This window comes from Epinephelus fuscoguttatus, linkage group LG13 (genome assembly GCF_011397635.1).
Source record: "Epinephelus fuscoguttatus linkage group LG13, E.fuscoguttatus.final_Chr_v1".
Classification (NCBI taxonomy): Eukaryota; Metazoa; Chordata; class Actinopteri; order Perciformes; family Serranidae; genus Epinephelus; species Epinephelus fuscoguttatus.
This window is the reverse complement of record NC_064764.1, coordinates 32847821-32874066: the sequence shown is the minus strand read 5'-3', so window position 1 is coordinate 32874066 and position 26246 is coordinate 32847821. Positions and strand designations below refer to the sequence as shown.

General features: G+C 42.1%; 1 protein-coding gene across 3 annotated transcripts; it reads left to right on the top strand.

The window, feature by feature from the left end:
• Positions 1-400: 400 nt before the first annotated feature.
• prkag3b (protein kinase, AMP-activated, gamma 3b non-catalytic subunit) lies at positions 401-21768 on the top strand. 3 transcript variants are annotated; one of them, XM_049595108.1, is made up of 14 exons: positions 401-735; positions 5202-5249; positions 5763-5829; positions 6108-6256; positions 6346-6427; positions 11282-11340; positions 11540-11585; positions 11702-11753; positions 13188-13314; positions 13695-13860; positions 14172-14209; positions 14862-15008; positions 16634-16727; positions 21224-21768. In XM_049595108.1, exons 1-14 carry the CDS (start codon positions 718-720, stop codon positions 21256-21258), a joined length of 1128 nt encoding a protein of 375 aa, XP_049451065.1. In that variant the 5' UTR covers positions 401-717; the 3' UTR covers positions 21259-21768. The 3 variants fall into 3 exon arrangements, 2 of the variants coding, with proteins under 2 accessions (XP_049451065.1, XP_049451066.1); XR_007450830.1 differs by having other exon boundaries at positions 404-735; positions 16634-18043; XM_049595109.1 differs by lacking the exon at positions 5202-5249 and having other exon boundaries at positions 402-735.
• Positions 21769-26246: the final 4478 nt, after the last annotated feature.

Sequence of the window (26246 nt, the reverse complement as noted above, 5' to 3'; positions counted from 1 at the left end):
GAGCTCACTGATGGCCTGATCCAGGACAATATCTGCCGACTCATCAGGAGCATGCCCGGACGCTGTCAGGAGTGCGTACAGGCAGGCAGGGGCCATACACAACACAAAGTCACATTATGAGTTGGATCAGCCTGTGATTTCAATCTTTGGTATGATTTTCAATGATTTGATTTTGGGTTCCACTGACCGTTGTTATGTCATTTTGTTCTCAACAAATTACACAGTGTACATCAGTAAAGACTGTCAACTTGAATAATTAATTCATCAATATCTGATGTGTGATTCAAGTGCTCCCTTAATTTTTTTGAGCTGTGTAGTTAATGATAAATGTCTCGGGGGTGTGTCTGTCTTTAGCCCCCTTAACTCTCCCTGCAACAGTTTGTGCTCTGTACACACTTCCCCTCCCTCTTCCTCTGTGTCTGAATGCCACAGGCCTCTCACCCCTCAGTCCAGATTTAGACCTCACTCTCTCCCGGACATTCAGACCCAGCTGACTGTAGCTGGCTGGTGGTGCACAGGTTCTCTTGTATCCCTCAGTCTTTTGTTTCCATTACTTCCTCTCCTTCCTGCCCTTCTTCACTGTGCCTGGACTGATCTGACATGGTAGCAGTGCCTGCCAGATGTCTGAGCCGGACAGCGGGACAAGGGTTGTAGTCCAGGGTTTCGCCAATCGGTGTGGTTCCACAGAGGCGGACCTCCTGCTCCTCTTCCCCAACCATGGAGCCTCTTGCAGAGGTAAGACTCTGCTGACTCACCCTCCACCCTCCACCCAATACTCATCTCTCCACTTCTGCTGCTGTTTGTTTGCGTTGGTAACCGAAATGTGCGCTGATGTGTTTTGGATGTGGGTTTGTAACTGAGAAGCTACAAAGAGAAAAACATTTTGCGTTGCAGGTCTTGACGCCAACTGCTTCTGGAAGCTGTTAGAAAACCAAAGAAAACACTTTGTGCGTCATTAATAGGGTATTATAATGCTCCATGAGTATTTGAGAGTTCTGACATGAGTGAACCATTAAAGTAGAAGCCGAAGTGCACATAAATAATAAACTACAGAACGTGCATAAGCACATTAAGTCTACTCGACTGGTGTAACAGGGAGTCTGAAAGAAGAGCAGAAATACAGAGGCCAGTGTTTTATCTGCTGTCTCTGTTAAAAGCTCATTAAATGACAACATGTGCATTAAAAATGCTGCTATTAATGCTATAAGAAGCACTCTTAACCAAAGTTTATTAGACGAAGACACCGTCTCTTGTTTTACACTTAACTTATTTACGTAATGCAGAATATAATGTATCATAACACACAGTGATGTAGTGCAACTCAGCTCTTTTCTGTCTGCTACTGAGATGTCAATGTGTAGAGCATTAACACTATATTTGTAGCTGTTAAGCTGTGAGATGTCAACAGAGTCACTGAAGCCATGATTTGGATTTCAATATTGTAATAATTCTGTACAATCTCTCTTTAGTATTACATCCTCATTTTCTCATATCTGTTTTTCCCAGTGTTATTTATAATGTTCAACTTGGCGATGTTTGTTCACTGCCAAAAAACTGCCTTAAAAATATCGCTCATTTACCATTTGAAAACATGCCAGAGACGTGTGAACAGTAGCACAGCATGGCTTTCTAATCAAGTAGATATCAGGACATTGGCACGATGGTCCTGAAACGCAATCCTGATGATGGTGCCTGTTGTGGAAACGTTCCGTAAAACATTGCGCCAAGGCTGCACCAACAGATGGTAACATGTGCTTTAAGGTCAATGTATGGATAAAAAAAGAATTTAAAAGTATGATCAGCACTTGTGGAACATGGATACATGCAGCACAGTGACCATGTAGATATCAGATACTATAAGCTGTATATGTCACGCAGACAGTTGCTGACACTAACTCGTCGAGTTCATCGTGGTAAATAGAGCTGGTTCCGCTTCCTCTGTCACTTTCTAGGGATCTCTAGTAGCTCCTGGGTATGCTGGAAGTTGTAGGTTTTGTTTTGTAAGCCTAGTCCACACAGACACAGGTATTTTGAAAGTTGGGTTTTCCCTTCCTTCGTTTTTAAAAAAAATCCCATCTGTGACATAACTGTTTAAAAAAATCTCTGCCCAAACACAGTTGAAGTGCTATAAAAAGCATGCCAAACTAACAGGCAGCAATATAACCATAAACCTAAAGCCACATGAAGACATATAAGAAAGTGAAGAAGATGGTGATGGTGGTAAAGAAGCGAAGCCTGCTCACCTGTGGTGCATTACGCCCTGCCACTATAATACCCCAGCTTCACAGACTCTCGTTGCCAGAGTGCTTGTGAAGACTTTCCACCGTGTGTTCCCGGACCGCTTTTTTGTTTTACGACCTCACCTGTCTCTGACTCCCCTGCTTCGTCTGCTCCCCGGTAAACCACTCAGCCTTCTGTCCCCGACCAAGAGCTCTTCTTCCACATTCCTGGTTTGAGTTAGAAATTCCTACCAGTACTCATTTGAGGCCTGCATTTTTTTCAATCCTGCTGAGAACAGAGTCCTGAGTCACCTTTTTCCTGAGACTGTTTAAAGGGAAATTTCGGTTTATTTCAACCTGTCTCCTATCGTCCTAAATTTGTTTCAAGTGACTAGTGACATAAAAATAATAGTTAGCATGTTAGCCGTTAGCCTACATACAGCCGTAGCGTCAGACCTGTTAAAACGTAAGTGAATGGGCAACCTTCAAGTGCAAAGTTAGTCCACTAAACAAGCTTTTTCTCCACAAAGACCGCCTCATATCGTTAGGATAAATGTCAGAGAACATATAGAAAACGACATGTAAACGTGTTGTCTTACCTTACCGGTGTGGTGCCATGTTTGTTTACCATTTAGCTCTGCTTTCCAAAGCACGGCCGAAATATCGCGAGAACAAGCAGCGATCTCATACTGTGCCTGAAATCTCGCGAGCTCTAGAGCCCAGCTGGATACTAACGTTACTCCAGGTGGAGGTGTCTCGTCCTCGGTCACATCCAGACCTTGAAAATAAGGCTGCAACCAGTCCCATTCTTTGCAACAGAGGCATTCCTCTTCTGTGGGCACTGGGGCACAGCATTCACAGGTACACCACCAATCTCCAGAGCTACGCAGCCTTGCAGCAGCCATTCCTCCTCTCTCGTCCTCTCCCTGTTGCGCCTCTCTCTCTCTCTCTCTCTCTCTCTCTCTCTCTCTCTCGGCCATCAAACTCTGCAAAATCAAATTCCTCCTCCACAAAGTCGAAGTCTGGCAAAAAGTCAGCCATTATTCTATAAATCTTTCATAAAATAAATGAATGAACTTTTCAGGCTACTGTCCAGTTCTGCCTTCCAGCTGTTGCTGTTTGTTCTCGCGAGATTTCAGGCACAGTATGAGATCGCTGCTTGTTCTCGCGATAATTTCGGCTGCGCTTTGGAAAGCAGAGCTAAATGGTAAACAAACATGGCACCACATCGGTGAGGTAAGACAACACGTTTACATGTCGTTTTCTATATGTTCTCTGACGTTTATCCTAACGATATGAGGCGGTCTTTGTGGAGAAAAAGCTTGTTTAGTGGACTAACTTTGCACTTGAAGGTTGCCCGTTCACTTACGTTTTAACAGGTCTGACGCTACTGTGTACCCTGGCTGTATCTAGGCTAACGGCTAACATGCTAACTATTATTTTTATGTCACTAGTCACTTGAAACAAATTTAGGACGATAGGAGACAGGTTGAAATAAACCGAAATTTCCCTTTAAATTCCATATTCTGTAGATTTTCCACTGCACATTCCTTATTGACAGGACTCTGGAGTCTGTGGCGACCACAACCACAGCGCTGACCTCCACCAGCAGGTTCTTGGCTTGCCTCCATGATATGCACCATCCAACCTGTGGACACTCCTCACAGCTGCTTCTACAACAAATGTTTTCAACACTGTCTGTTCCAACTACATGCCTCCAGCGTCCGCCAGAATGCAGATGAGACTTGTTTAGCTGCAAGTGAGAACTCGCTGAGGACAGGTGACACTGGTTCCCAGCAAATCCTCGGGGTGCATCGGGACTCGTGTGGACTGCTCAGTGTAAATGCTCCAACAGTTTGGCTCTGCAACAAACTGTCACCTCATGTCGAACTTGTCATCTTACGATCAAATGTCAATTCCTTTAGGGTACTCAACATTATGCCAGTGCATTGACGGTCTCACTGAGAGTTAAGCTGGGATGGACAGACATTTAGAAAAAGACAATAAAATCAATATAATTAAACCCTCCTACTGCAGTTCTCCCCTCTCTGTCCTAAACCCTGACACCAGACCATCATAGGCATATGTACGTGCTTCATACAGTAACCCAGTGGTTCCCATACACTGATTTATTTAATCTTATTTCATCATAGGGCTGCCCTCAGTGCATTCACTCAGCCCCTCCTTGCCCCGCTGTTTCTCTTAAGACCACAAATAAGAAGAACTAGCTAGGCACCCACAGTCCCTCAATCTTGCTCCACTCCACTGTTGACTGCATTGCTAGGAGGAGAGCAGGCAGCAGCTCAGGACAAGGACCAACGGTCAGTTGCTGTAGCAGCTCAAATTCAGCTTGCGCAAACTCCCCAGCCCTGGGTGTCAGCTGGTGGCTGGCGGCAGCATCTGGGGTCTCATTTACAAACACACACACAAAACGAGGCCTGAAAGAGATGTATACCACATCCCTTGCAAAAGTTGTGATCTAAAAAACAGACTTGATGGGAGAAACGTCGATCCATGCTTGTAGAAATTGTCAAATATTTTCTGACGCACACCATTTTTGGCTTTTGTCCATACGTGCATTTTAAGTATGGATCCTACACATTGATTTATAAATGAGACCCCAGGTCTAACCTGTGTAACGGCAGCAACAGAAGTTTGCTGATCTGGCGAGGAGTCAGGGCTGTCTGGTCCCCTGAAGCTGGGGTTTGCACTGGCTAGATTCTCCCAAGCTGCTGCTCTCCTCCTGGTGAGGTTTTCTGTAGCAGCTGGGAGAAGGCAGAGGACAAGCCGTGTTTCACTGCTCTTGCTAATGTCAGCTACACAAACGTGAACTTGAAGCCGCAGTCATGAGCCTTTAGCTCCGGTTAGCAGAAAGCTAAAGTATTAGCAACATTTTCTCTCCATTTTTGAAACTCTTCATCAATATTGACACGTGTTTACCCTCTGTAATGACCTGTGATTAACCAAAGTGTCCTGTCACAGGCTAAATCTTCTAAAGCCTGCAAACAGAGCCAAGAGGAGGTGCAGAAGGTTAGTTTTCTTTCAGTCCACTTCAATTAAAATATGCTTAAAGTTTACTAAGCGATTTTTGCCTAATGACACCAACATGAAACAGCCTACCCCAGCTTTAAATAATATGATTAATCTCAGTTTATTTCTTGACGTTCCACACAAATATAGCTTTCTGGGGGTTTAACCTAGCTGAACACAAAGACTGGAGGCAGGGGGAAGCTACTGGCCTTGCTCTGTCAAAATAAAAGGTACTCCAAATCTGTCAGTTTTTATGAGAGAGCAAGAAACTCTGGTTTAAAGAGCAAATGAACTTAGTGACTGTTCAGCCTCATAGAAGCTGAGACTCTTAGGAAACATTTGTCACGTAGGTCAGTGAGGAAATGATCAGTTACCACATAGACAGAAACAGAAACAAGCCTTGACTCTTAAATCTCAGATAGCTATTTAAGGCTGTTGTGGAGCAGAAGACATGGGTGAGCTGTGTGTAAACTCTGGGCTGTGAGTAAACTGTTGATACACTTCCTTTCCCAGGTTCCATTATTTGAGCTGGACCATGAGGAGGATGAGGAAGAGGGTGGCCTCTCAATGAAGGGCAGAGGTAAAGAAGAGAAGATTTTTTAACACTGCATGTGTGCAGTAAAGGAAATTGTTTATTATAGCCACGTATTGATTGGGACATCACGGGTCCAACTTCTTCCAACTCCACAAAATTGTGCCTTTCCTATGATCCTCTGCTTTATAAAGAGTCATTCATTCCTTTATTCTTCTATGCACTTATATGTCTCTATACTTGGAGGTGTTTACATGTAAAGCACTGTGGTGTTTGCTTTCTGAAGTTCTCTGTAAATGAAAAAAACTTAACATTTTTATTTGTAGGTGGCTGTACATATGCAACACATGGCCTTGCGACCCCTGCAGGCACAGACCCTGACACCTTCATATACATGAACTTCATGAAGAGTCACTGCTGCTACGACGCCATCCCCACCAGCTCCAAACTGGTCATTTTTGACACAACACTACAGGTATGAGACACTTTCTTTTGTGACAGCCTTAAGGCCAAAATCTGCATGACAAGTTTGAATTGTAATTTTGAAACACTGTGTTTTATCAGGTGAAGAAGGCTTTTTTTGCTCTGGTGGCTAATGGTGTGAGGGCAGCGCCACTGTGGGACAACAAGCTGAAGTGTTTTGTGGGTGAGCCATAATATATCTGTCTATATCTCTGTCTGTCTTGCATACACACACACTCCAGTACAATACTTTGTAGGGCTGCCTCCGACTAAGAATTTAACTTGGGCCATTAGTCGACTAGTCGCCCGCATGTTTATGATATTAATGTAATGATTAAATGATATATTTTGGTGGTTTGTGTTGAAGGTGTGAGAAAGAATAGTATCAGTAACATTGTTAACACTGTGCTACATTACAGAGAAATACAAAACCGTACTAATGAACCTTCATTAATATAGGCCTATATTTTATCTCCAAGTGCACGTCACACACTGAGCGAGCCGCCTGTTAATGACGCTGTGGGCTAATGGGCATGTAGCTACTTCCATGTTTCAGATGATACGTCATGTTTGTAGTCGACCAATGAAGATGAGTTTACATATCACCTTGGGTTCGTCCTTCACCTTCTCAAAATGATCCCACACTTTGGATGTCCTGCCCGACATGTTATTAACTAGCCTGTGGAATAACCGCAGGTACCAGCCCTGGAAATTAACCTGACTCCTGTCTGACTGCTGAGCGTGGACACTTCCAGTGTCTGTCCTTTCAAATTAAATTCACACATGGTCCAGTCATATAGGCTTTGATTTATTTTGTCATGGTGCAGCTCCTAATAGAGCTACACCTTTGTTTGTTTTTCTGCAACTAAGCGACCGATAAAATCTTGCCGACTAATGACCTTTCTTGTCGACTAATGTTTGGTCGACTGTTAGGGGGCAGCCCTAATACTTTCTTAATGTTAATCCTCCACACCTTGCAGAGCTGCATCATGTTCAACTCCAGGATTATTAAAGAGTGATGGGTTCATGTCAACATGCAAAAATATGAAACCAATAGTTTTTCTGTCGTACACTCATTGTTGGAAATCATAACAATCTATATGTTTAAATTACATCTGGATCTAATTTTATAAAGTTTATATGCATCTATTTTTTTCCTCCAAAATGATTATATAGTCTAAAACAGATGGAGAAGGTTACCTGAATAAAATACAGAGGAAAGTCGAGCACTGTGACTAAAGAATACATAAACAAGAATAATGATGTGTCCAAACAGCCAGTGCCAACTTTCAGCTCTTTTATAGGCTGCTATCACAACTTATTTGGTAGTGAGAAAGTACTGAGGTTCCAAACATGTCAGCGTTTAATAGGTGTGCAACCTACATTGGGTTGAAGCCCAGGTCCAAGGGTTCAAGTTGCCTCACTGTGGAGAGGTGGTTTCAAATGATCCTGGCTCAGTTTGTGTTCTAACATTTAAAGGGAAGCAGGTCAACTACGAGACGTTTGTGTTACATTACAAACTCGATCACCTCACTGAACACAAAGAGATCAGGTCAGTGTGTTGATTTCCTGCTTGTAATGGAAACGCTAACAGCGTTTAACATGTGAGTCAAGTGCATGTCCATCCGCCTGCGTCCCGATGTGTTTAAACCATGCTCAGCTGGTACTAAGGGACCCAAAGTGTGCCAAGAAAATCTCCCCCACACCATTACACCACCAGCAGCAGCCTGAACCGTTGATACAAGGCAGGATGGATCCATGCTTTCATGTTGTTTACACCAAATTCTGACCCTACCATCTGAATGTGGCAGCAGAAATCCAGACTCATCAGACCAGGCAACACTTTTCCAGTCTTCTATTGTCCAGTTTTGGTGAGCCTGTGTGAACTGTAGCCTCAGTTTCCTGTTGTTAGCTGACAGGAGTGGCACCTGGTGTGGTCTTCTGCTGCTGTAGCCCATCTGCTTCATGGCTTGTCACACACACACACACACACACACACACACACACACACACACACACACACAGAGGGCTGTTAGCAGAACAGCCTCTTAGAGGAGCTATGTGCATGCTTCTCTGAGAGCACATAGCTCCTCTAAGAGGCTCTTGTGTTATGCTATTATACTGTTAAGAGCAGCTATGTGATCCTCTAAGTGCACATACTTCCATTGTCCAGTGTGCTCTGTGTTATCATATATCAGGTTTGACTGGCGCCCTTTTTAATGACGTCATCTTGTTTTTCCTGCAGTGGTACCTTACTGATCTTAATGAATCAACTCCTAATATTCATATAACAGCAGTGGATGGAAAAGTACACATATTTCCATTTTCTTTTGCTGATTTTTTTGAAAAATTTGGTGTAATTTTGTGTGACATTTCAATGTTAATGTGACTATTGTCACGACATGCTTGATACCTAGCATCTACAATGGGGATGCTTTTTCTGATGTTGTCTGTGGTGATCTCAGAATTAACCTCTGAGTGTCGACCATGTTTTTTGTTTACATCATGCAAATCCAGATGTTCTGGACTGTCTGAGTTCTCTGGTGTGCCCTCTAGTGGTTCCCAGCTGGTCCAGCCATGGGGTCAAGATTTCTCCTTAGTCATTAGTTTGAGGTCCCACAGTTTAATATACTTAGCGTCATATTTGGGTGTGACCATGTTGTTGGGCTAGTTTGCAGTCTCTGTTAAGTAGCTGTCTGTTAGTCATTCACTTGACAGCAGAAAATGGCACTTTAAACTAAGAGCTCTGTGTGGGAAATTTACTGTACTTAAAAATGAAGTGTGTTTTTTACAAACTTGACACATTTGCCAGTTACTTGCGGTCCATTCAGAATGGACCCGCAACCTTCATTTGGACCGCGACCCAGCAGTTGAAAACCACCAGTAACAAGCGTAGTATATGGGCACATTGTTGAAAAGACAGTATATTTTCAGCCTTGCATGTCTACAGCAACAGACGTTGCATTAAGAGCAAGAAATCCGTTTTTGGGTCCAACAAGCACAGGACTTTGACCCAGGAGACTGGTGTTTGAGTCCTGTGTGACGTTGAGTTATTTGTCATGTCAGTCATTAGTCACTCGACTTACGTGACTAACTGCAACCACAATCTTGTTTTATAACCCTGACCAATAAGTTTTATAGCCTAAACCGAGCTGTCAGCCCCTTCTTAGACACAAGTCGACTCACTACCTCCAACTCCGTCTGTCTGTCTTAAGATACAATGCAAAAGCCTCTAGTGTAACTTTTTCTCCTTTTTTGGTAGCGTCTTTATTTAAAGTCTTGATATATACGTATTATGTCAAGATAAAGCTATATCAATCATTAGCAAACAGTGCTAAAAATGTTGGCTACAAAAACCAACAACTATAATATCTTAAAAAATGGGGGAGGGGAGGATGCAAGGGTGGCATTAAAGCCCCGTTTCCACCAAACACTTTTGATATGGTACCTTTGGAACCAAAAGTAACCCTTCAGACATTGTTCCTAGACCCTAGCGTTTCCACCACAAAAAGTACTCTTAAATGTGGGCGGAGTTGTTGTGTCACTCACTGCTCCGTCCAGCACCCGTTGCATTTCTTTATCCCTGGTGACACAGATGGAAGTCTGCACCTCGTTTATCGTCCACAGAACGAGGCTGCATGCCAATATTTTCAGAACAAAATAAAACAGGCTGCAGTGAGAGTCTCTCTCCATGGAATATTTAAAGATAGCGGGTTTGTGCATTCAGTCCTTCTCAGGCAAGCTCAGGGGTTTAGTGTTGCTGGAGCCCACAGGAACGAAGCTCCACAATGCGCTTTTTTGGAGGATTAGAATATATGCAGTTCACATAACCTGGCCAAAATTAATATACATAAACTCTTCCAGATCCACTAATTACTGAAAGTGTCTGTCATATAAAAACTAAAGTGATGGTCAAAGCTGTCACAGTGAAATTTAAATCGTGCTGATGGATCAGCCCAGTGAATGAAGTTATATTTTCTCAGACTCCAGCTGCTGTGAGAGGCAGCAAAACATCCTTTCATTTTATAGTTACAGTTTATTAATAAACCTCTCCACAGTATGAACAGTGGTTACATGAGCCTCAAAACCAGACACAACTCAGCCCTGAGCAGAGTGACCGTCCTCTACTGACCAATCAGACTGCAGTGTTCACAGCTCCACCTTTTAGTACCAGATCTGTGTGCTAGGTACCCCAACAGAGGGGGGACCAAACATGGGGACGGTACAGAACGGTTCCATTGGTACCATCCACAACTTTTGGCAGTGGAAACAGAAAAAATACGTATAGAACTGAACCGTACCTCTCGGTGGAAACAGGGCTTAAGAATGTTATGTAACAAACATTGCATCTCATACATCTGTTGTATACAAGCCTTTTAAACCAGAGACTACTGTTTTCAAACTTTGCGGTCTTCCAGGCCCTTATCAAAGTCGTTTGCCAGGCAGGTTGACTGTTCCATGTTTAGCAAATCCAGGTTTTCCTTCTTAGTAATTAGTCTTTTAGTAGATAAGCACCCCAACATCCACAGGCTGTCGACAGTGACTCCAACATTATGAAAAAAACTCTGACATAAGAGATATCACTTCTTACCAGAGTGTTTTAACAGCTGACGCCAGGGCCTTCTGCCTAAGCATCAAAATATGATGAGGGATGCGATCATGTTGCTAAAGTAATTCTGACATTTTGTGCTGTTTGCTTAAACACACACACACACACACACACACACACACACACAAATAGACTGCTCACCAACACTAATTCACAGTATTTCTGACACCTTGATTTGCTGATTCACTGTTAGTAACTAAGTTATGTACAACTAGTGTGAGAACACACACACGTATCCATGTTGTACAGATGCTAAGTTTAACTTTGCTCTTCATTAGATATATGATATTTCGGACTTGATATTTCGGACATGTAATCAAGAAGAAGCTTGGGGGGTCAAATTTACTGTTGTTGCTATCTGATGTGCCTGTGTGTGTGTGTGTGTGTGTGTGTCTGCGTGTGTGTGTGTGTGTGTGTCTGCGTGCGCAGGTATGCTGACCATCACTGACTTCATCAACATTCTCCATCGCTATTACAAGTCTCCTCTGGTGAGCTGAGCGACCGTTGGCTTAAACATCAAATAAACATATAAGGCCTATAACTCTGTGGCCATTTGGTATTTTGCTGACACGTCATGCATCACAATGGTGTCAGGTGTCAAGTTAACTAGTTATAAAAAGTATATATGTATATCAACATATCCATACCATTATCCAGATGCTGAGATGATGTTTGTTTTGTCTGCAGGTTCAGATCTATGAGCTGGAAGAACACAAGATAGAGACATGGAGAGGTTTGTGCAACACAATAATATCCTTACAAACGGTTCAATAAAAAACATTTTATAAGAAACTATTATTGTAAACTTGGTGGTTTGCATTAATAGCTTGTGTTTCTGTCTCTCTGCAGAGATCTATCTACACTCTGTTAACAGACTGATCAGCATCACTCCTGACTGCAGGTGAAACCAGCCTTTGAAATAATTCACTGAACTCAGGGTCAGACTCAAGTGTCATCATTTTAATGTCCATATGAAGAACCACACAGTCATCCTTCAGATCAAACATGGATCATCTGTGCAAATAAAAAGCACGCCAGTTCAAAAATTCAAACCCATTTATCTCTGTAAACCTATCCACACCCACTGCAGATAATAACAAGCCAACAAATACAATACCGACTTCTGCGATTAATAGATTAATATTAATTAATAGATTTTCTTGGACATCAACATCGCTAATCTCTTTATACCGCCACACAATAATGTCCTCTTTCACAAATAAAACAAAGATTATAAAGACCATGAATATAAAGAGAAGATCTGGGGAAGTGTAGCCACTGAACTTCCTTGTGATGGTGAGTAGCCAACAAAAGAAGGGTAAACATACTTCTCAGTCAAGGTAATATATACAGTAGCCAGACCAGACATACATGTCAGAAATGACATGTAGTAATTTTTAAAGGTATATTATAAAACCTGACTATATAGGATTAGCCAGGGGTTCCCAGCTGGTGGGTCGTGGTCCAAAAGTAAATTGCGGGTTCACTCTGATTGGACAGCAAGTGACTCACAAATGTGTCAGGTTTGTAAAAAACACACTTCATTTTGAAATACAGTGAATTTCCAGCTTAGAGCTTTTATTTTGAAGTGACGTTTCCTGCTGTAGAGTGAGTAAGGTAAGGTATGGTAAGACTTTAATGTCCCAGAGGAGCAATTTGAGATACAGACAGTACAATATCAACACACAGTATCCAGTATCGCACACTGTCAGGGGTAAATCATGGACATTAGCTGTCACTTCTTATTAAGATAAGCGATAACAGACGGGACAAAGGATGATCTGTAATGCTTTGCGAGAAATCCATCGAGTCCCTGCATTATAAACTGACCACTAAGCCTTGTATTAAAGGCCATGTATCAGATTAATCCATACAAATGTGGACTCTGTTCAGCCCAGTCCTGAAAGATGGAAACCAGTGCAATGTGGCTCAGCATTTAGTCTTGTTACAATAACATGCTTCTCTGGCGCCACCCACAGGAAATGCAACCACATTGTTATTTTCTACACTACTGCACACTTGAAACAATGAGCCCAGCCCCAGTCAGTGTGTTGAGTTGAGTGTTTGTTTAATAAAGCCGGAGTTTTGATGTGTTCAAGTGTGAAAAGGCTAAAAGTAATATATGAATATTATTGACTAACATTTGTTGCAGGATGTATTTATGTGGTCTGGAGCTTTTGGGCTCTTAAACAGGCAGCTTTCCTGCTGTCATGAGCTCTCTCTCATAGCATTTGTTTCATGTCTCACATTCACACTGGGAATGCCCACAGTGTGACCTCATCTACTCAGAGAACAGGGGTTACCCAAGTAACCTAAAGTTTTGCTGTCTCCTCAGTCTGTTTGATGCCATCTACTCCTTGTTGAAGAATAAGATACACCGACTGCCAGTCATCGACCCGGCAACAGGAAATGTTCTCCACATCCTCACTCACAAACGCATCCTGAAGTTTCTCCACATCTTTGTAAGACTTCTCTGAGAATATTTTAAAGCCAGAGCAGAAGGTTTTGAACATTTACTCGCATTAAATGTTGATTAAAATTTCTTCTACTTACTGCACAACAAAACACAGAAATTTTTTAATGCCATTTAAATCATCAGATTCGGAAATATCCTGCAAATAAGATTAAAAATAACGTGACACAGGCTCCATGCCCTAGAAAAGGATCTTAATTTGACAATAAAAGATGTGTTTCCTTTAAGCCTGAGAAAGAAATAGATATTAAGAACTGAATAAGTGAAAGTGCAAGTCTTGTTCTGTTAATTTCTATTAGATTCTTTTCTATTATTTGATTTTTATATGTTATGTACCAGTTGTCTCTCCTTCCCTGCCCTTCCTTCCAGGGATCTACGATTCCTAAACCCAGGTTTCTTCAGAGGCGGATCAATGAAGTGGCAATCGGTACCTTCAAAGAGATCGCAACAGTCAAGGAATCGGCCACTGTTTTCGAAGCTCTGAGCATTTTTGTAGAGAGAAGAGTGTCCGCTCTGCCTGTAGTCAATGAGCAAGGTAGTCTGACGTCACACTTTCCCACGTCTGGTGATTTAAAAAGGGTCATTTTGTCTGTTTTGTGTATTAGAATCACAGTTTAGTGAATCGAGGGTTTCACTCCAAAACACTTTGGATACACTGTTGTACTGAAATGACTCACAGCTTCAACTCTCTTTAGTTCAGGCCAGCAGTCAATAGGAGTGGATGTAATTTTTTGATTGGGTGTCTGTTGTTGAACATCCAGACTCCCTTGTACCTTTCCAGTGTTGATTTTCTTCTTATGGATAATACTATATACTTTTTTATACCTCTTTGTGTCTCCTCTACAGGTAAAGTCGTGGCGCTGTACTCCAGATTTGATGTCATTGTAAGTTAGTTTCACACATCGTTTTGTGATTTCCTCGGTCCGTTGTCATGCTGAATCAAATAGTTTTATAGGTGTTGTTTTTGTCTGGTTGACATTTCATCGTGGCATCTGCTCCTACAACCAATTCAATATTGATTAGAAATCAGAAAAAGACGAGATATCATAAAACAAACATAGACCAATTTGTCCAGACTCATATGTAGTCATGAAACTAGACAATGCTTCAGATATGGATATTGCTTCAAAGAGGCTACATAACATAAACATGGATGCTTCACACACATTGATTTTAATTGCGGAGATATGTGAAATTAACCACTAATTTTACAATTTATCTACAGTGACTGTAGATAAATTGTAAAATTAGTGGTTAATTTCACTAATTTTACAATTTATCCACCAAACCAAACCAAATTCCACTAATTTTACAAAAATGTTGTAAAATTAGTGGTTAATTTCACATATCTCCGCAATTAAAATCAATGTGTGTGAAGCATCCATGTTTATATTATGTAGCCTCTTTGAAGCAATATCCATATCTAAAGCATTGTCTAGTTTCATGACTACATATGAGTCTGGACAAATTGAAATTTGACTGGTTGGCAGAGGCGTACAACTGCAAGGCAGTAATTCTAGTTTCTCCGTCATGCAGAACCTCGCAGCCCAGAAAAACTACAACAACCTGAATATGACGATGCGGGAGGCCATTACCTCCAGAGCCTGCTGGGTGGAGGGAGTCCTCAAGTGTTACCCTTACGAAACCCTGGAGACCATCATCGACCGCATTGCAAGGGCTGAGGTAGCACACACATGCAGTCTGACTGACTTTTCTTTATTAAATGTAGGATGAATAATTTTCACAGATATAAGAGGAGAGTGTAGCAACTTGAATTCAGACAGTGCAAACCCCAGCTCCTTGGTTCACAGCAGGCTGGGGGCAAGTGGCGGCACTGAGTCTAACCAGTGTAATGGCAGCAACAGAAAGTTGCCGGGGACTCTGCATGGTCAAGAAGGCCACCAAAGAACAGACCCCCTTGCTCAGGTGATTGGTCTTACTCTGGCTGAGTTTGAGTTGCTACAAGGCACTAAGTGAAGGTCCGTCTCCATCGGGCCACTGCTGCAAAATGTATATAATGGAAGCACAACATGTGTGGACTCTGTGTTGCAGTGGGTACGTTAGGGGACTCCATTTCTTAGCTAACATAACGAACGGTACCCTGGGTTTGTTAGGTGTTGACGTTCTGGGACGCCATGTCACGTTCTTCCTGTTACATGCATTGTCTTCTTCAAAGATACGCTTCCGTTATCATACAGTCTCTTTCAAAATAAACGCACTACGTCAGTACAACAACGCAAATTGACGTTTGTTTTCCTCCAACAACTAACAAACGTGGTTGGGTTTAAGATAAAACGAACAGGGTTTGGCTTTGTAATCTTGTGGGACATGAACACCAATCACCCGGGTGAAAGTCGACGTCTGTTGGACCCATCCATCACAACTCCCACCCGCCCTCTTAGCTTTCGTTCTTGTCCTGCCACGTTTCCCCCTGACAATGCCAGGCACCGTTAAACTATAACGGCAACTGGCCGTGTATCATGCCGACATTAAAGGATGGCTTTTTTTCGTCCATGTCTGATGCTGCAAGTCACTGACCAAGCACTGGATTTTGACGACTTCAGAGTGAGACCGAGTTGGCAATAAAATTGATTATTACTAGTCAGAGTTCCCAGAACCTTCAGTCTGACATGGCCTCCATTGACGGCGATTTACAAGGGGGAGGGAATTTGATTTTTCCCTAACCAATCAGTAGAAATCAACGACTCACCCAGAATCTGACGTCATTAGTATCCATGCCTCGGGGTGCCGAAAACAAGCGAGCATTGCCCGTTTAAAATGTCTCTGTCGTCGTGCACGCCCAGCTGCATCGCCATTAAATCCAGTTTAGCAGCTTCCTTAATTTGGTCCTCCATTAACGCGAGTAGTGGCGAAATACCTCGATAGCATCGTTAATGTGGTCTGTAGGATCTGTAGCGGTCGCCATTGTTGCTATCCTCACCAGTTACCCACTGGCGTACAGCTTGACATCAGCGTGGCGCTGATTGGCTAATCGCTAGACCCCCGGCGTTCATTGGTCCGTCCATCGTTTGGACGAGATAAATCTCAAATTCATTGAAGTATGCCAGACCAGTAATGCAAGCCTACTCAGTTGAGTGGGAGGGGTCTATGGTCTGGAACCAGGCTAGATTATTACATGTATAAGTGTCTTTCAGAACCTTTAGATCTCTCTCTGTCAGACTGTTATACTGCCACAGTGATCAAATACAGTTTGAAAGTATTTCCAATAACTGCTAAGAACTGTAATCTGTCCTGTTTTTGTTTGTGTAGATGCACAATAACAAAATTTTGTTGGGTTTTTCTCTCAGGTTCATCGTTTGGTGTTGGTTGACAGCCAAGATGTGGTGAAAGGGATTGTCTCACTATCTGACCTTCTACAAGCCCTGGTTCTCACTCCTGCAGGTATTGATGCACTGTACTCCTAACTCCAATCCTCCCATTCATCCCTTGCTCTTTCTTTATATCCGTCCATCCACCCATCTGCCTTCAAATCCTCGAGAGTTTCCTGCTTCTTCTGGCGATCTATGGTCCTCATGTTCCCACTGATCAAACTCTTCTTCATCGTCAACACTTCTTCATCCTCCTGAAGACAACAAGGATCTTTCTTCTCTTCCTGTGAAACTTTCTGGTGTCAAGTTCCAACTCTGCTAATTTCCTCCCTCTGTGAAATCCCCTCTTTTCAAGAATACTACCAAGTGTCCTCATCGAACAAACGACACCTTTTAAGGGATTCACCTAAATCTCCTGTGCTCCTCAAAGGTCAACCTAAAATAAACAAATCGCCAGAATAAATGTTGGCATTGCACATTTCTGCAAACCATAAGTATGTTACATTTGTACATTATTATGTAGTAAATCCACTGAAACTTTAAGTTTCAACAACACTGTGATTAATGTGTGGTTATGTTTAGGAAAAGATCAAATATCCACTTTTGGTGGCACAACAAAAACAACTGCTTTTAATGGCACTGTCCCAGCAGGAACGCAGTGGTGTCTCGATTAAAACAACCACTTTTCATGTTACTTTCCTTGGTGGAAACAAGGTGATGTATCATTATAAAAGCCTGTGTTTGGTGGCTAAAAAGCTGCTGGAACAGGGATGACTTGCTCTAAAACAACCAGTTTTGTGGTTTGTTGGTCTCGAACAATGGTCCTCTTTGATCAGCAACTTAGCAGCTGTCTCGCCTAGGTGACACACCATCATCTGTCCCCTCCACCTCCTGATCACAAAATCGGCTCTCATACTACGTCACGTTAGAAATGTTGATGTACAAATGTAACATATTCATGGTTTGTAGAAACGTACAATGCCAACATTTTCTTCTGTCAACTGGGCTGCAAATAACCATCTCTTCAAAATCAACCAGTCAACCGTTGAAGCATCAAGCAAAATGTGCCTGGAGCCTGCTCTTTCACATCCTGTCCCTGGAAAATATACAAGAGTACCTTCAAAACTCTCTGCCCAGCCACAATCAACTCTACTTTCACTATTGAATACTTGATCCTCTAACACAGCTTCAAGACAACAGTTACCTCCACCAGAGTCCTGCAATCTTACCTTCCAACCAACCAAGAAGTTTCCTTATCCTCTACGTTCTACAAAGTCCAACACCGAACCTCCACACCCTCTCTCAAACGCCCCTTTCATCGGTCTTCATGCTGCAGTTCCTCCTCTGAAACCACCATGCCACCAGCACCTCTTAGCCAACACATCCCAGGTAGGAAGCCCAACCAAGCTGCCGGTGGCTGCCTGTCTTAGCTTGCATCGTCACTTTTCATCTCAATAACAAGGTCTCGCTGCTGCCTGTTGTGGTTCTTCTGTAGAGTCTCCAAAAGGGTTGATCATATGAGGGGGAATTGGTACCTATGTAGGTATGGTATCAGACTTGTTTTAGCAAAATAAATTTCTTCATAATTTCAGTTTTCTTTTCAATTCAGCATTTATATACTGTATATACCCCAATAAGGCAGTAACCCTCAAATCATTGACCATCAAGGTGCCCATATGCTGTGATATTCATTCCAGTATTGTACCATTCCCACCTGTTTCTGTTTCAAGAATCTGTTGACATTTTATCCACCTCTGGAGCATCACATAAGTGATGTGAGTGGAGACAAAGTGTCTGCTCTCACTGATGTGATGGTAAAATGAAATTTTTAGTAGGGTGTATGTGAGAGAAAGTTAAATCTGATTTCTTACCTCCTTCTTCACCTGATGATGTCAAAACTGAATGTCAAGAGTTGACATTGAAATTGTTTGTCTTTGGTAATTAAAGTGATGTCACAGAGGGCGGATTGATCTGATGTAGTTATATGTGTAGTCACCTGTCTAGCTGTCACTAAGATGCGCCTCTTCCAGCCTGACATGTCAGAGTATCAGACCTTGTCTCCCACTCCCACCATTGGCTGTTTAAAAAAATAAAAATAAAAAAAATCTGCATCAGATAAACTGAACAAAATATTGCAAAAGTTGAGGTTCATAGTTTACTCTGACTTTGTAGCTCTCATTTAGAAGAGCCTATTATGTGATCTTCATCAGCAGACGAAGTGAAGGCTGTTACACACCAGGGGTGGTGTTTTTTGGTGCAATTAATTCACACATCAGTATTTTTTCAAACTGTTCTTTTTGTCATGAATACTTATGCACAGGAAAGGTATGTTCGATGGCGAAAATGCAATGTTATTTTTTATTTTTTTTTTTTAGAACAAGGTTGATATTTTCTGAGCTTTACATAGATGCATAGACCCTTAGTATGACGTTTTTGGTAAGCAGGGCTTAGCTGGAGGCAAAACAGTTCTCCACCGACCGTCAACGCTAGCTGGCAAGTTCTGTTGACTTATTTTAGACAATGGGGGAAGATGATGCAAGTGGTGTTTCCAGAAATACTCATTCCAAGTGCCGGAGCACACTCTGGCACAAACTGGAACATTCGTAAATTCATAACGCTGTAGAGGTCCGAACATACTCGGGCGTACTATAAGCGGAGCGGACTCCGCTAGGAATGTCCACAGTTATTCGGGCTTCCATAGTCGAGCACACTTCCACGTTGTAGTTTCCTGTAATAATGTCCGTGAAACACACTACATTACCCACAATTCTTGCACGTCGTACATGCGCGGAGCAGAGTCCGCACGGTCGTAAAATCTGAGCTTTGCGTGCACAGGGCTTGCGGACGTCCGCTTTTGGTCTGGGCGGACCTCCGCGGAGTCCGCTCTGCGTACGTTCCGCCCGAGTATGTTCGGGCCTTAAGAATGTAGCATTGGGTTATCCAGAGCACCGCATTCTTGGAGTAGCAGCGTGCACTCTGGACACTGGCACAGGGTGGAGTGAATGTGTGATTAATAACTGTTCGTCAATTTATATAGAAATATAATGCTCCGTTTCTTCGACCAACAGGGCTCTCATTTTAGTGTAGAGTGACTGAATTTACGAACGCACCATGTCAGGTCACTCACTCTCCGGGACTGCAAGCGTTACTTGAATAAGAAAACACTGACCAACGGGACCAGACTGGCCGACCCGTATGCTCTCACTCAGTGGATGGATGATGTCACAGGATTGCCGAAGGTGGGATGGCCGGGTTTGAGAATGACTCTTGGAACAGTTTCCTCCAGTTTGTTTTGCTATAGAAGCTAACGTTAGCTAATGTGCTAAAAAGTTAGCGTTCCAGAGAAATCCAATATTCCTCTTAATACCTCCCCAGTTTCTGATGAGGTGGACATGATAACCCTTAATACACATAACCTTATTCATCCCTACAACAGGAAATACTTTTTCCCTAACCTGATATGAAGTGTGCGCTGCACATGTGAGCATTTTTGATGATGGCCTCCGTCCAGTCCTTTGGTCTTATCACATTTAACCACAATTGTCTGTGTTTTTGTTGACGGGCAGTGGCGGCTGGTTTTGAGCCATGACTCCTTCTATTCTGGCTCCCAGTAACACAACAAGAAGACATTTTATGACTCCTGTGTAGCCTGAGGCCCTGTGGGGGAGAGTCGTGTCTTGCCTCCAGCTAACAAACTGACATCATTGTGACTTCGGCTCTTAAAGGGTCTATAAAGAGAACTAGGCACAGAGTTGGAGGCAGTGCCTTGTTTAATCCTATAAAAACATGCTCAGTGGTGCATGAAGCCAAAAATGTTAGACCTCCCAGGTATAAGATGCATCTTCTGCACTGTTGGGACCATAGAGCAAGGGCACTCGATGCGTACGCCAGCTGAGGGGCTGACTTCCAGTTTAGCTCTCTGCTAACTTGAATGGTTTTAACAATCAAGACTCCTTCTGCTGATGAGGATCATGTGATATGATCAAAAGCGTCAGAGCAGCTGCCAAATGGACCTTGTAATGAGAAGCTAATAAACATGTTAGGCTGAAGACCTCACAAACCAAGCCTGCGTTATCATTCTCTACCTCTGTCAGCATGCCATCACAGTATGCTACATTTACATCATACCAGATTTACTCTAAACACAAGCAGCCATCTGGGAGGAACTGTTGTACAAGTGGGGTGTGCAGTTCTGACATTTCCCTCTTGGTTTTACATCTGCTTCGTGAAGACAGTCAATTAGCTTATCAAAGAAGTTGTGTTCACAAAGAAGTGCAAATAATTGATTTCATGACTAATAAACCCAGGCTGTAAATACAATATCATCCAGTTTTTCTGGTTCCTCTGATATGATGTGAACATGCCTTTGAGTTTCAGCCTTGATGAAACAGTCTATAGTGTTAAACTGTGTGCTTAAGTGCCTGTCTGCTGTCTATGATTGATTATAGACACCACAAATTTTCAGCTTGACTAAACACTCTGAAATTAAAGTCACAAAAGTTGAACCCGGTAACAGATTTAAAAAGCTGTCCTTTGTTCTTGTTAACATTCTCCTGTCATCTGTTCCAGGTATTTACGCGGGATCGTACTGTCAAGATGGATGAAAACAAGATGGAGATTAATCACGTAAAAGACTATGAGGTGGCAAAGTAAATGAGAGGTTAGCAGAGCGGGTGTGACGAAGAAGTCACCGTTTTCAGTCCCCGTCAGGAGACAAATATAGAAAAAGAAAGTGACAATCGTTCTTACCAATAAAATGGACGCCAGAAAAGACTGTGGTTGTGCTGGGAAGCTGCCAGTGTGTGGCTGGAAAACAGCACTCAACTAATGATACACATCCAGAGACTTCTGAACTGACTCTGACTAAAGAATAACTTGGTGGTTATTTTGGGAGTTCCGGTTTGTTGATTCGACATTATTAAAAAAAAAAAAAGGTTGGGGATGGAATGTTTAATGGTTTGTAGGATATTATATTTAATGGTTTTTACTTGACTTTCTGGTCTTAGTATGATTGCAAATTCATTCATACATTGAAAATATTGGATTTACATTTTTGTAAATGTACTTGTGCTCCAATCACTGTGAAAAATAAAGGTTAAATGTTTTGCTTTGAAGTGTGTTTGAAGTGCCACAATATTTAGCTTTAAAGACACTATAGTTTTGTTTTGATATGGTGAACAATGTCCAAAAGACGATATTGTTTTCAGGGAACATGGTACCCTCAAAATTTAGAACAGGCTTACCCCTCCAAATAAGAACTGAAGGTATTAGATTCTTGGGGTGCTTTCACACCTGCCCTGTTTGGTTCGGTTCAGTCAACTCAAGTTCATTTGCCCCCTAAGTGCGGTTCGTTTGGGCACCAAAACAACCAGACCAAGACCTACTTGAAGAGGTGGTCTCAGTCTGGTTACAAATGAACTCTGGTGCGGTTCGTTTGTGGTGTGAACGTGTTCCGACCTGGATCTGAACCAACTGCAGTCACATGACACATTGTTTGGGTTAAACATGAGCATGTTACAGTCCTGGAGGATTATTAATGTGCACCTCCTCCTGTACTGCCTTAATATGCACATTCAGCACATCCAATGCATCAAAACATTGTTTTCTAGTTGGAGCTGCGCCTCGTTTTCAAACTGTATGCTTTGATTAAAATGAACAGTGACAGCAATATAGTCCACGATGAGCAGCGCTAAAATCAACCTGCGTAGTTGTCCCTCCATTGTGACATTAGAAAGTGTCACATTTATCTTGCAAGTGTACTCTTCTTCAACGTTTGCTTTACTCCCTGGATTTTTCCCACATGGAAATTCTGACCAATCAAGAGCAGCTTTCTCACACAAGGCATTTGATCTGGTCCGCTTGTAAATGCTGCCGTGAGAACACGAACCAACTCTAGGCAATTATACAACTTTGGAACAAAATAAGTCCCTGATTCAGACCAAAGCAAGACAACTCTAGGTCTGAAAGGAGCCTAATATTGACAAAATAAAAAATGCACTAATTGGTGCAAGAAACGTCACTATAAAACCGAAAATCAAGTGTTTGGCGCTCAAAATTTATATAGGGGAGGACCTGAAACCTCTAATTTGATACGTGTCCCCCGACCCCCTGGATAAAATAATATATGTAGGCCCTGTGTTGTCACCCATTAGTTTGTGAACTCCCATTTTGAAGCCTGAAGTGAACATATTTGGGTGAGTTGGTTGAGCTAACAGTGATACTAGCTGCTAGCTTGGTTAGCGCAGTGCATTTACAGCTATGATTAACAGTAATAATGCTAATGCTAATTTTTGCTAGCAAAAAAAAAACACTTATAGGAAGCACTTATAGGAAAAACGGAACAACTGACTCCTTAGAGAGACTTTTTTTAAGTGACCAAAACGTTACAATTAACTTTTATGACCTGAAAACACACTGAAATAGTGACAGCTACAGCTATACACTGTGACTGGGGTTTTTCCATGGTTACGTTACCAAACCAACGTTATTGTGGTAATGACTTGTCAATGGATGGTACTGACCTGTTACTCAAAGCGGCCACACCCTTAATTTTGTATAACTTAAAGCCTTAACAACATTTAAACAGGTGAGTTATATAGAAGTTACTCCTCATACAGTTGTCATAAACGAGAAAATGGACCAAAACTACTTTAAAGCACATATATAATTGTTCTCTGACTCTGTTGAGAAGTCAAAATGTGATCAAATAGAGTTCATATATTTGTGATGTGAAATTGGTTCTGCCGATATACTATAATTGTTGATGGAGTCCACTCTGCCTGGTGATCAGACAGCTGGTGTGCGTCTGCTGCTCCTCCCCGACTGACGAGGTGTGACTGCTGTGTTTACCAGAGGTGGATTTGTTAACTCTACCACTTTCATACATCCTGGTCACATGATTTCCAGTCTCCATGCACACATACACACACGCAGATCAGGTACATAGATCTGCTGCTTCTGTATCTCAGTGTTCCTCCATGTGTGATGGGCAGCTGATGAATGCTATTTTTTTTTTTGTTAAAGGGACAGTTCACCCCAAAATCAGAACATTTTTCCTCTCACTTGGAGGCTTTTTATCTGTTTTGGTGAGTTGCTGACTGTTAAAGATATCAGCCATAGGGATGTCTGACTGCTGATATTAATACAATACAATGAATACTAGTACTTCTACCAACAGTATCCAGATTACTACTAATACTGCTTTATGGGAACTTTTCTGGAGACACTCTTGAACTCACCAGCAGCTATTCAAATGAATAAGGAGCTGGTCATGCATCAGTCACATACTCCTTCTGTTTTACAACTTCATCCTCTGAACAAACAGTTCATCCACCAATCACTATGTCAGGCTGTTACTTCATCTTAACGTCTAACTCTGTCTGAGCCAACACATGCACACAGGATGCAGCAGAGCGTGTCCAGCTGACTGAACTGATGAGTGACACTGATCTCTGACTGCAGCCATGGATCCCAAACTAAGGTAGGGGGACCACTTGAATCTACAGGCTAACTTTGTGTTTTACCGTGCTTGGATTTTTAACGTTCGGCTAATCTGAACTTAATCTATGTAAAGTCTGTGTAGTTTAGTTTCCATGGTCCAGAGAGAAAGAGAAAGGACCTTCCAAAGGTTTAAAGATTGCCGTAAACCTTAAGTCCTATGTACTTTTCGGGACTTCTTGTTTTGTCTAACAGCAACACACACACCTGTGAGGGTTGTGTTCAAACCATGTCCTCTTCGTTCGCTTCAGTGACACCACTGTTGGCACAGCAGAAGCTCTGGAAAATGCAGGATTATCTAGCAAAACAACTGGCTCAACTTTGGGTGATTAATGTTAAGTACCTTAAAGTTGTGCTGCTGAGTTTTGCATCCCTGCACGGGAGGACGTAAAGTTCTTTCCGTATCTTTGTAGTCCTTATGTGTCTGAATCTTTGTAGTAATACATATGTTTTATATATATCAGCCTTTCTGGTTTATGCCTAGAGCGGAACTTGTTTTTCCTCATATTGTATTCCCTGGGAAATAAGAAGTAGTTTGGTTGTTTCCTAGGATTAAACCCTAGTCTCCAAAGGTCCTTGAAATCCTCATACATGTGTAAATTTGCAGGAAAAAAATCAAGGCTTTGACAGTTTTTGAAAATAGACATAAATAAACATGGGTCTTAGAAAGAGCCTGAATTCATATCTTTTGTGCAATGAAAGAAATTGAAGTTATTTTTTTGCCTTTATTAGATAGGGCAGTGAAAGGGGGGATCACATGCTGCAAAGGGGCGGCAGGCTGGAACTGAGCCTGCAGCTGCTGCTGCAGCAGCATTACCTTCGTATATGGGATGCCTGCTCTCCCCACTAAGCCACTGGACGCCCAGATATTTTTTTTAAACTTAATGTTAACGTAGGCTACGTGCCGCTGTCTGTGTGTGTGTCTCCCACAGTTGCTGCATTGTTGTTAAATTGTCTAAGCTTCTGTAAAGCCTATGATTTGTCTTTATGAAAATTCTCAGTGTTGTAACAGTAATTAGCCCAACTCACTCACACTCACCAAAATAAATGTTGGCAAGTACGTTTCTGCACATGGCGGATATGTCACATTTGTGCGTTATAGTCCGACACGTTGAAACTGAACCGTTCTTTGTTTCAACATTGCTGTGGTAAATGTGTGGTTATCTTTAGGCACAAAACCCAAGTAGAAGATCATTATTTGGCTCAGAATACCTGGTTTAGATGCAGTTGTCCCCACAGGAAGCTGAGTTATGTCAGTATTAAACAGCTGGTTTTATTCTGACTGTCTCCAACAGTGGTCTCCGTTGGTCTGCATCTTGGCAGGCATCTCACCCAGGTATCATATCATCCACCTTTACCTCCACCTCCTGATGACAACGTCTGCTGACTTTAGAAACGTTGATATGATAGAAAGAAACGTACAGTTGTAATTTATTCGTGGTTTGCAGAAACCTTCAATGCCAACATTTCTTCTGGTGACGGGGCCAAATTAACCTTGATCTATGTTTAAACTGAGTCACGTCAGGTCTTTGATTTTGAGGGAACTGGGCCTGGATTGTCATTGAAAAGGCCTTGAATATGATGTTTAAAAAGGTGTGGGAACCCTGACTGTATAATGAAATGATCACATTAGACTGAAGATAAAATGGCTGCCACCATGGGTGCTTTCCAGAGTTGTAAAACCATCAGTGAACAGCTGTGCAGTGTTTTAGCATCTGATACCGATGACATGCCAATATTATCGTGCAGCTCTACAGATACTAGACACAAATTATTATTCAAAAGCAAAGTATTTTTATATGTCTTGAAGCATCTGTTTACATTTTTCTGGTAAGCAACATCTGGTGGGTGGATACCGCCTATTGTCAGGGCAAATACAGTGATAGTGAAGTGATTGTTCTGGAACCACAAACAATGTAGGGAGGATGTTTGTGGCAGCTAATGTGTTGCCATTTTGAGGAGTTGTCATTGTTACAGCAACAGCTGTGGCATTACTACAGATGAGTACACATTATTAATTATCATTTCATCGCTTGATAACAGTGGTTAACACTGTTGCCTCACTGCAAGAGGGTTCGTGGTACGAACCCAAGGT

Bases quoted from the DNA above. Each gene is read 5' to 3' on its own strand.
- prkag3b (XM_049595108.1), top strand. The intron at 11,586-11,701 runs GTTTGTGCAACA...GTCTCTCTGCAG, and splicing joins CAAGATAGAGACATGGAGAG to AGATCTATCTACACTCTGTT. The intron at 14,210-14,861 runs GTAAGTTAGTTT...TCCGTCATGCAG, and splicing joins ACTCCAGATTTGATGTCATT to AACCTCGCAGCCCAGAAAAA.